General features: G+C 44.8%; 1 protein-coding gene across 1 annotated transcript; it reads left to right on the plus strand.

Moving 5' to 3' along the window:
- Positions 1–999: 999 nt before the first annotated feature.
- cops7a (COP9 signalosome subunit 7A) lies at positions 1,000–9,473 on the plus strand. Its single transcript, XM_062971784.1, has 8 exons — positions 1,000–1,149; positions 3,859–4,073; positions 6,188–6,263; positions 7,094–7,182; positions 7,262–7,464; positions 8,194–8,299; positions 8,552–8,703; positions 8,880–9,473. Exons 2-8 carry the CDS (start codon positions 3,891–3,893, stop codon positions 8,917–8,919), a joined length of 849 nt encoding a protein of 282 aa, XP_062827854.1. The 5' UTR covers positions 1,000–1,149; positions 3,859–3,890; the 3' UTR covers positions 8,920–9,473.
- Positions 9,474–9,863: the final 390 nt, after the last annotated feature.

The following is a 9,863-nucleotide window of genomic DNA, read 5'->3' on the forward strand; positions in this document are numbered from 1 at the left end:
TTTTTACATGCTGTAACAGGATTTGCGGAGCATCCGGTGGCTCAGTGTGTTAAAGAGCTGAGCTGCTGAACTTGCAGACCGAAAGGTCCCAGGTTCAAACCCGGGGAGCGGAGTGAGCGCCCGCTGTTAGCTCCAGCTTCTGCCAACCTAGCAGTTCGAAAACATGCAAATGTGAGTAGATCAATAGGTACCGCTCCGGTTCCATGCAGTCATGCCGGCCACATGACCTTGGAGGTGTCTACAGACAACGCCGGCTCTTAGGCTTAGAAATGGAGATGAGCACCAACCCCCAGAGTCGGACACGACTGGACTTAACGTCAGGGGAAACCTTTACCTTTACTAATAGGATTTGCAGATTATTTTTGCACCGCCTGCCAGGGCTTTGTGCTTCCACACCAGTTTCCAAGCCCAGCAGAAAGTAACCAGTAGATGAAGCCATTCAATGCAAATTAGGGTGATTAACTGCAACATTCACGCTGACCTCCAACTGACAAGAGTTCTTCCCTCACCTGGACTTCCCACAGATATATATATAAACCTTCCTTGCTGTGTTTCTCCATACCTCACAACCTCTGAGGATGCCTGTCATAGATGTGGGTGAAACGTCAGGAGAGAATACTTCTGGAACATGGCCATACAGGCCGGAAAACATACAACAACCCTGTGATCCCGGCCATGAAAGCCTTCGACAACACTTTGTGCTTCTTTTTTTAACTTATGGATAGGCCTTCTGGGAGTTGGGAGGCCCAAAGAGCTGGAGGGCCTAAAGAAAACTGGTGGGTGAGGATGGCTGCCATCAGGATAACTGACACACAGAGACAGCACGGGATCATCCAGGTAGCATTTCAAGACATCTACTCATTTCACAGCTGGGCTGCTTCCTAAGCAATTGCTGTTGCTAAGGTTAGATGGAGGAAGTCATGTCTGTCAGCAGCAGCCAACACTAAGGGGGAGGAGCCTCGAAGGAGGCGGGGCTTGGCGGCGCTGTACAGGCGCGGGATGTCTGTCAGGGGCTGCCCGCCAATGAGAGGGCGGGAAGGTGGGGCCTGCGGGGCAGCTGTGACGGCACCAACCCGGAAGTGGTCTGTCTCCCGGCGAGAGGGGCGGCGGTGACAGCAACCGTGGCGGGTCCGGGCGGGAACCCCTCAGGTAGGGCGCCAGAGGGCCTTGTCCCCCTTCACCTACCCACAAGCGTGCATTTGGGGCGCCAGCCGCCTCTCTGGGCTGTATGTGCAACCTAGAGTGGGATGTGTGTCTCTAGGAATTGAGGGCCTGTGGGGCTGCAGCCTCGATTTGTGGAGCTTGGCCCTCAAAGTTCCCAGAGGCCTTCTTTGTTGCTCTAAGACGCCAGTTTCCAAGCCCAGGACCTAAGTGATTGGGTATATTTTTGAAAGTTTGATCTGTGCATAATATTCCACTCCGATGCCACCCGTAACACATTTTCCAATTCTTTTGGAAACACCCCCCCCCCCCCCCGTCCCATTTGTTGAGGGAAAGTATCTGAAAATTCATGCAAGGTTGGCTTAAATGAATGAGGCATCCTGTTCTTGCAACTAAGCCTCCTTTGCTATCTGGGTCTGAGGCCCCATCTACACTGCCATACAAAATCCGGATTATTTATTTATTTATGAAATGTGTACCTCGCCTTTCCCCTAACCAACATTAAAATGTTCCAAATAATATAATGACTTGGTTGCTGTGAGTTTTCCCAGCTGTATGGCCATGTTTCAGAAGCATTCCCTCCTGACATTTTGTCCACATCTATGGCAGGCATCCTCAGAGGTTGTGAGGTCTGCTGGAAACTAGTCAAGGGTTTGTATATCTGTGTAATGTCCAGGGTGGGAGAAAGAACTCTTGTCTGTTTGAGGCAAGTGTGAATGTTTCAGTTGGCCACCTTGATTAGCACTGAATAGCCTTTCCCCTTCAAAGTCTGGCTGCTTACTTTGGGAGCAATCCTTTGTTTGGGTGTTAGCTGGCCCTGACTGACAGCAACCCCTCCCCCCATTTGTAGAGGGAAATTGTTTGAAAATCTGGGTTGTTGTGAGTTTTCTGGGCTGTATGACCATGTTCCAGAAGCATTCTCTCCTGGTGTTTCGCCCACATCTATGGCAGGCACCCCAGAGGTTGTGAGGTCTCTTGAAAACTAGGCAAGGGAGGTTTATATATCTGTGAAATGTCTAGGGTGGCCTGCTCTCGATTCCACCACTTCCATGGTGTGGACGAGAGACAGGCCTTCTCAGTGGTGGTTCTTCAGCTCTGGAACTCTCTCCCCAGTGAGATTACATCAGTGCCCTCCTTCTTGGCCTTCAGAAAGAAAACAAAGACATGGTTATAGGCACAAGTTTTTGTCCAGTAAAGTAGTGTAGTGCAAGAAATATATAGGGAGTATGTGCAATTGACAGTTGGAGCGGCCCCGGTCTACAATTCTAGATCATGTGATGTTAATGTTTATACTAGGTGTTTTAATGTCTAAATGTTTTCTATTTCTTATGTTTAAATGTTCCTGTTTTAAAAGTATTATTTCCTGTTTAATTGTATGGTGCTTACTTTGAAAGTAGTTGTTATATTCCAGAAACTTTGCTTTTGTGGCTGCCATAAACTATGTTGAATTGTTTGAAACTTGATCAGATAATAATAATATAATAATAATTTTATTCTTGTATCCCGCCCCATCTCCCCGTAGGGACTCGAGGCGGCTCACATGGGGCCTTGCCCAACATCACAACATAAAAGAAATCAAAACACATAAATTTACAACAATAAATCAACAATATCAGTAAAACCATCATAAAAACAATATTGCAGAAAAAAGCATTAAAAACAGATATAAAACACAAGTCTAGGCCAAAGGGCGAATGTGTCAAATCGGGGGGAGGTAGTTACGTAATTGGCATAGTCATTAAAGTACTAGAAATGACAATAATGACAATAAGAAGGCGAATCAGTGGGTCTATTATTATGTAGGCAGACAACTTGAACCAACAGAATTCACTCATCAAAGGCTTTCCGGAAAAGCCAGGTTTTCAGGTTCTTCCGGAAGGAGAGGAGGGTGGGGGCCAGCCTAATCTCCCTAGGGAGCAAGTTCCAAAGCTGGGGGGCCACGACAGAGAAGGCCCTCTCTCTCGTCCCCACCAACCGCGCCTGCGAGGGTGGTGGAAGCGAGAGAAGGGCCTCCCCCGACAAGCGAAGAGATCATGCGGGTTCGTAGGGGGAAAAGCGGTCTCTAAGGTAGGTGGGTCCCAAACCGTTTAGGGCTTTGTAGGTAAGAACCTGCACCTTGAATTGGGCTTGGAAAGTAAGCGGCAGCCAGTGGAGCTCCTTAAACAGAGGCGTTGAACGTGCCTTATTCATTGAAAAACTATAGCAAAATGTGCTGCAGGATATCCCGCAAAAAAACCAAAACATTTTTGGAGCTTAATATGTTTTTTCTATGTTTATATGATAGAACCAATTAGGAAATGACATTTATAACCCAGGAACAAAAATTGTGTTACATGGTGTTATTTTAGTGGTGTAGATGTACCACAGTCTGGTTAGAATGTGTTGTTTAGGAGACTAGTTCTACCACTTGTGAGGGGATGCTGGAACCCATCAATGTGTTACATACAACCCTTTCCAGCTTATCTCAGATTCAAGGTGGGACACAACACAGTTAAAACATATATCAAAATTACACAAAATAAAATGCATATCACTCTAAATTGCATATATTGAAATACATGGTACAAAAATTAAAGTATAATAGTAATAGAATGTAAATTTAAAATTCATGGTTTAAAATTGACTGGGCAAGCCTGCCAGAAGAGCCTGCTGGAAAAGCTCTGCTGGTAATGCCTACTTGTTCCTTCCACCCTTCAGGCGGCAGGGCTGTGGCCTGGCCCTGGAGCAGAATGCGGGGCGACTCCATGGCGGCCGAAGTGGAAGTGAAAGTGACGGGGCAGAACCAGGAGCAGTTCCTGCTGCTGGCAAAGTCTGCCCGGGGAGCAGCCCTGGCCAGCCTCATCCACCAAGTGCTGGAGGCCCCAGGCATCTATGTTTTTGGAGAGCTGCTTGACATGCCCAATGTCCGAGAGGTGAGCCCTGACCGGCCTTCAGGGGTGAAAGCTGTATTGTTCCTGGTAGGCAGCCGGCGGGATCGGGGGCCTCGCTGGGTCTTAGCAGTCCCAATTCTGCCTTTTAAGACTTCCTTAATACTATGATGTTATAAAAAGTCCACACTAAGTTGTTTCCCAGAGCAATCTCTGGGCAAACATGTTGGTAAACCAGGCATGGGAAAACTTCAGCCTGCCAGGTGTTTTGAAGCCCAAAACATCTGGAGGTATGAAGTTTGCCCATACCTGCACAGTTTAACTAGTTTTCTCACTAGCTTCCTGTTGCAAACTCTGGTAGCATTGATGAAGAAGAGTTAGGGGCCTTCGTCGTAACTACTGGAGAATTGTCATGAGTCAGCAACAATGAAAACAATGTTATTGGGGTCTTTAAGAAGACATCCATGATTCTTAAGAGTCACCAGTAAGGGCAGACGTGTTTCTCTCAACATCTGTCCTGATAGACAAAGGAAGAGCAGTGTGTTTGAGGGTAATATATTAGTTTTCATTCCTTGGAATTTCAGCTGATGTCAATGTTGAAAGTAGAAAGTAGAGAAACCATTGTCTTAAGCCTTGCACAGTATTCTCCCAAATCATTTTTCAAAGGCAGAAGCATCATGTGTTTATGCAACTAACAGCAAAATAAAAGTTTTGTTATATGGTGGTATGGCAGGGGGGGGGGGAATAAGTGTGTTGCTTTTGAACCTTTTGATCTTAAAAGCCTAGACAAACTATGGGTGATTGCACCTTTATTCCATTGTTCTTCCAAATGGCTTAAATTGATGGATATGATTCCCTGTTTCTTCATCTTCAGAAGAACCCTGTGAGGAATTGGTAAAAAGTCGCCTTTTGAGCTTTCTAACTGAGCAGGGATCCATTTTGTCAAGCACACAATGTTTCACTTAAACAGCTAAAATGCAACATCCCTCAAAGAGTGCAGTGCTACCATGAGTAGTATATGTGCATCTCACCACAGTAAAACAGTGGACATGGTCCTTTATGAGACATGCTGCATTATCACAGGATGTCTACTCCCAACACCACTGGAGAAATTATACTCTTTAGCTGGTATTGCACCACCTGACATCTGCCGGGAAGTAGCAGCCAATAATGAAAAGACCAAGGCAGTGACATCTCAGGCCCATCTCCTGTTCGGATATCAGCCAGCACATCAACAACTTAAATCAAGAAATAGTTTTCTAAGATCTACAGGAACACCTCAGCAAGCTAGAGTCCAAAAGTGGCAGGCTAAAACCTGGAACCTCAAGCCATGGTTGATACCAAATGAGAGACTCCCTCCTGGGCACACAGAAGACTGGGTGACTTCGCACTGAACAGACTGTGCTCTGGCACCAAGAGATGCAGAGCCAACCTTAAGAAATGGGGCCACAAAGTGGAGTCCACGACATGTGCGTGTGGAGGAGAGCAAACTACAGACCACCTATTACAATGCAGTCTGAGCCCTGCCACATGTACAATGAGGGACCTCCTTATAGCAACACCAGAGGCACTCCGTGGCCAGCTACTGGTCAAAGGACATCTAGTATAATGCCAATTTTTAACTTTGTGTCTTTAAAAACATTACAACTGTGCCCTTGGTTCACTTCTGATATGATAAATAAAAACAATAAACAGTTTTCACTGGGACGTAGATATTTCTTTGGGTTACACCAATCTAGACTTCAGGCAAATGATTAAATTACAGCGTTTTGTGCCTTCAATCAGCAGCAGCAGTTCTGTCCATAGTAAACTAGGATATCCTTATCATCTAGTCTTCTATGTACAGAGAATTTGTTTTATTATATGGAAGAACACTTCATCATATTAACTCTAGGCCCAGACAAATAATGTATTTTTCACCTCATCTAACAGTCCACTAGTGTGGTTCATGGAACTGGCTCACAAAATTCATTTGTTGCTCACATTTTGAAAATCCTATGTTTTAAAACAGTGAGAGGAAAAATTTATTTGATTAGCAATGAAATGAAAATTGTGGAAGCACTGGCTTTGGAGCAAGCTAGGGAAACATACGTGGTAAGAATTGTTGCTATTTCTCTACTGTTTTTACTGAATGTTTTTATTTCTATCCCTCTCTACAGCTAGCAGACAGTGAGTTCTCCCCCGTCTTCCGCCTCCTCACAGTCTTTGCATATGGGACGTATTCAGATTACCTGGGTATGTTTCCTCTTATCCTCAGGAAACAGGAATAGTCAAGGGAGGAAAATGCTGATAAGAGAGAGAAGGTACAGCAAAGCAAGGACGAAGCCAATGCAGTTGTAGTAACTGAGTATACAAAAGCTTTGTACCTAAATTTGGAAATGGGACGTTCCAGTGCAGGAGCAGTACTGCCCAGAGTAATAGTGCGACATGACTTGGAAGATCTACAGATTATGAAGGAGTGTTGGAATTTGTCCAGTGATTTATAATCTTTATGGATCTCCTCTGTCCTCTAGTTCAGTTCTTTACATCTTCCCTTTTCCCATTGTGGTGACCTTTTGTAAGCCACATACGGATTTTACCTGAAAGTCATAATATTTTATTGATTTGAAATGTTTCGCTAGTGTTTCACTAGTCTCCAAGGCAGTGAGGAGAACATCATTCACTTATTTGAATTGGTTGGGAGAAGAGATAATCTTAAAAAGCACAATTTATGACTTTGCTAGCATGGTTTTGTACTTTTGGGAGAGGAGAGATTATGTAGGCTTACTGGATGCTTGAATAAATTACTTTGGGTATGTTCTACTTATCTAAATTTTGGAGAATTGGTAAAGCTGCAAAGCTGTATGTGAAGTGGAGAACCAACTTTGGGAGTTAGAAATGCGGGGTGGTTTGAAACTGACACGTCATCTGACTCTCACTGTGGTTCGAGGCGGGGTATAACATGAAATTTGGGAATATGTGAAATTTGAAAGAACATTGGAGCATGGAAAGAGAGGCTCCACATTTTGGTATTGAGACTGTGAAGGAATCTGACCTTTGTGATTCTTCTTGTTTCTTGAGGGCAGCTGAATCTGGGAATCTGCCTCCCTTAACAGAAGCTCAGAAGAACAAATTACGCCATCTCTCTGTCGTCACACTGGCTTCAAAACTCAAGGTAGTGTAGCCATTCTGCCACGGCCTGTCTATATTCCTCTGGAGGGTCTAGCCCCTCACAGTGACTTGTGTCCCCACAGTGCATTCCTTATGCGGTGTTGCTAGAGCAGCTCCAGCTGAAGAATGTGCGCCAGCTCGAAGACTTGGTGATTGAGGCGGTGTATGCGGATGTCCTGCGGGGAAGCCTGGACCAACGCAACCAGCGATTGGAGGTGGATTACAGCATTGGTCGGGACATCCGCAGGGAGGAGCTCAGTGCCATCACCCGCACCCTTCAGGAATGGTAAAGAAGGCACTCTTTGATTACACAAGCTAGTACAGTGTACATATCAAGAAATACACTCAATTTGGAAAACCCAAACATTTAAATCAATCTCAGCACAACTGAGAAAAAATTATCTGAAATTTATGCATAGATGGTACTGTTATCAATTTAAACTACTTAATAGTTATATATGTGGTGTCATTTCGAAGATCATATGTAGCATCCTTTCTAGGTATACATGAATCTATTTCCATGGTGGTTGTTATAATGGTCCAACATTTCTGTATTCCCAAATAAGATGCCGTGTCCAGGTTGGTTCATGAAGTGCTCTGCTATGGCTCAGCTTGATGAACCAACCTAACAACCACCATGTCAAACTACACAGAGAAGCCATTGAAATCCACAAGCATGTGGACAGTTTCAACAGAAAGGAAGAAACCATGAAAATGAACAAAATCTGGCTACCAGTATGGGGAAAAAAACTCTAAAATCAGGACAGTAAATAAAGAACAACACTCTTAAACAGGAATTCCAGACAGGAAACAATCAGGGCCAGCTAACACTTCCCAAAAAAGGATTCCCCCAGGCAGGAAGCAGCCAGGCTAAAAAGCTGCAAAGCTATTGAATGTTAATCAGTTGCAACATTCACACTTCCCTCAAACAGACAAGATGCTTCTGAGCATTTGTCTGTTTAGGTCATCTCTGCCCTCCTGTCCTGCTTGTTCACTTTTTGCCTGTCAATCTTAGGTGCCAGGGCTGTGAGGTTGTCCTTTCAAGCATCGAAGAACAAGTTAGCCGAGCCAACCTGCACAAAGAGCAGCAGCTGGGTCTGAAACAGCAGATAGAGAGTGAGGTGAGTGACTTCAGATGTGATGAGATTGAAGAGCCCTTGCGGCATCCCCCAAAACATTGGAGAGCAATTGCTGAAGCTTTAAGAGAAAGACAAATCCCTGCCCTCATGAATGTGTCACAAATCCTTGGACTATGGGGGAGGGGGGGGGTTCAGATCTTTACTTGGTGTTGATCCATATTTAGGTTAATATCTTAATTTGGCACTTTAATTCTGTCCCCCGTGTTTCCCCATCACCCCTTTTTGCCCCAGCAGGTAGCAAATCTGAAGAAGACAATAAAGGTGACAACGGCGGCAGCCGCAGCAGCAACGTCCCAAGATCCGGAGCAGCATCTATCGGAACTCCGGGAGCCCACTCCAGGCACCAACCAGCGGCAGGCCAGCAAAAAGGCTTCCAAGGGCAAAGGGTGAGGTGGCATCCCCGTTAGAAGCTGGCCATTTCCTCTGCCAGAAAAGCAGAGAACCCCCAGTGTTTTAACTGCAACTCAGTCCTCATACTTTGGGGAGAGGATAATTAATCTGTAAAGCTCCTACTTAGGTATTCTGCTCACGCTGACTGTAAGAACTTTGTCTTTCTCTGCAGACTCCGAGGAAGTGCAAAGATCTGGTCAAAATCAAACTAACTGGACTGCTGCTGGCTGAGCAGGATGAACCGATGTCCCACGTGTGGTGCTTTTTTTCTCCATCCTGGATGATTTTCTGCATACTTCTCCCCACTTCTCCCTCTAATACCTATTTCTCTTTTCATTTCCCCTTTTCTGGCATGCTCAACTATTATCTCTCCCTCCTTCTGTTCCTTCTGTTGCTGTCTAATATTTTTTTGGCCTTTTTGCTCTTCTGGATGTCATCTTTTTTTTTTCTTTTGCCCTTTCCCATCCCTTGTTTTTCAGGTGCATTTTAAGAGCCATAAAATGTCCTCTGTTTCAGTTACCTTTGCACCAATAGATTTGCAGAAATCTGGGTTGGACATGAATGTGGCACCAAGAAACCACTTTTGTTGCGAGTGTGGCTTCTGGGACATCTGCTCTAGGGCACAGTTTACCCTCTCAGTGTTTTGCTGTGCTAGGATCAGTGGAAGGGCCGGGGTGTGTGTGAGTGTGTTTTGGGTGGATTATTTTTAAATAAAAGTATAAATATATAAAGCAATTTAAAAAATAAATCTATGGACATATCTACATATCTTTGCCTTGCCAATGCATTCTCTTTGAAATGGTTTAGAGACATGTATACCTATCAATCAGCCTACAGCTCTTGGAAAACCTTTATAAAAGGGAGAGAGATGGTGTGATGACTACAAATCTTCATTAGCATATGGTGGTTTAGGTAGGGTCATCATTACTTTGGATATGGCACAATCCAATCTCAGGGCTGCTGTGAGTTTTCTAGGCTGTATGGCCATGTTTCAGAAGCATTCTCTCCTGACATTTCGCCCACATCTATGGCAGGCATCTGCAAAGGCTGTGAGATATATTGGAAACTAGGTAAGGGAGGTTTATGTGTTGGTGGAAGGTTCATGGTGGGAGAATGAATTCTTGTCTGTTGGAGGCAAGTGTGAATTTTGCAGTTG

This window comes from Anolis carolinensis, chromosome 2 (genome assembly GCF_035594765.1).
Source record: "Anolis carolinensis isolate JA03-04 chromosome 2, rAnoCar3.1.pri, whole genome shotgun sequence".
NCBI classification, from domain to species: Eukaryota; Metazoa; Chordata; class Lepidosauria; order Squamata; family Dactyloidae; genus Anolis; species Anolis carolinensis.

Bases quoted from the DNA above. Each gene is read 5' to 3' on its own strand.
- cops7a (XM_062971784.1), top strand. From the start codon at position 3,891: ATGCGGGGCGACTCCATGGCGGCCGAAGTGGAAGTGAAAGTGACGGGG. The intron at 4,074-6,187 runs GTGAGCCCTGAC...CCCTCTCTACAG, and splicing joins ACATGCCCAATGTCCGAGAG to CTAGCAGACAGTGAGTTCTC. The intron at 8,300-8,551 runs GTGAGTGACTTC...TTGCCCCAGCAG, and splicing joins AACAGCAGATAGAGAGTGAG to GTAGCAAATCTGAAGAAGAC.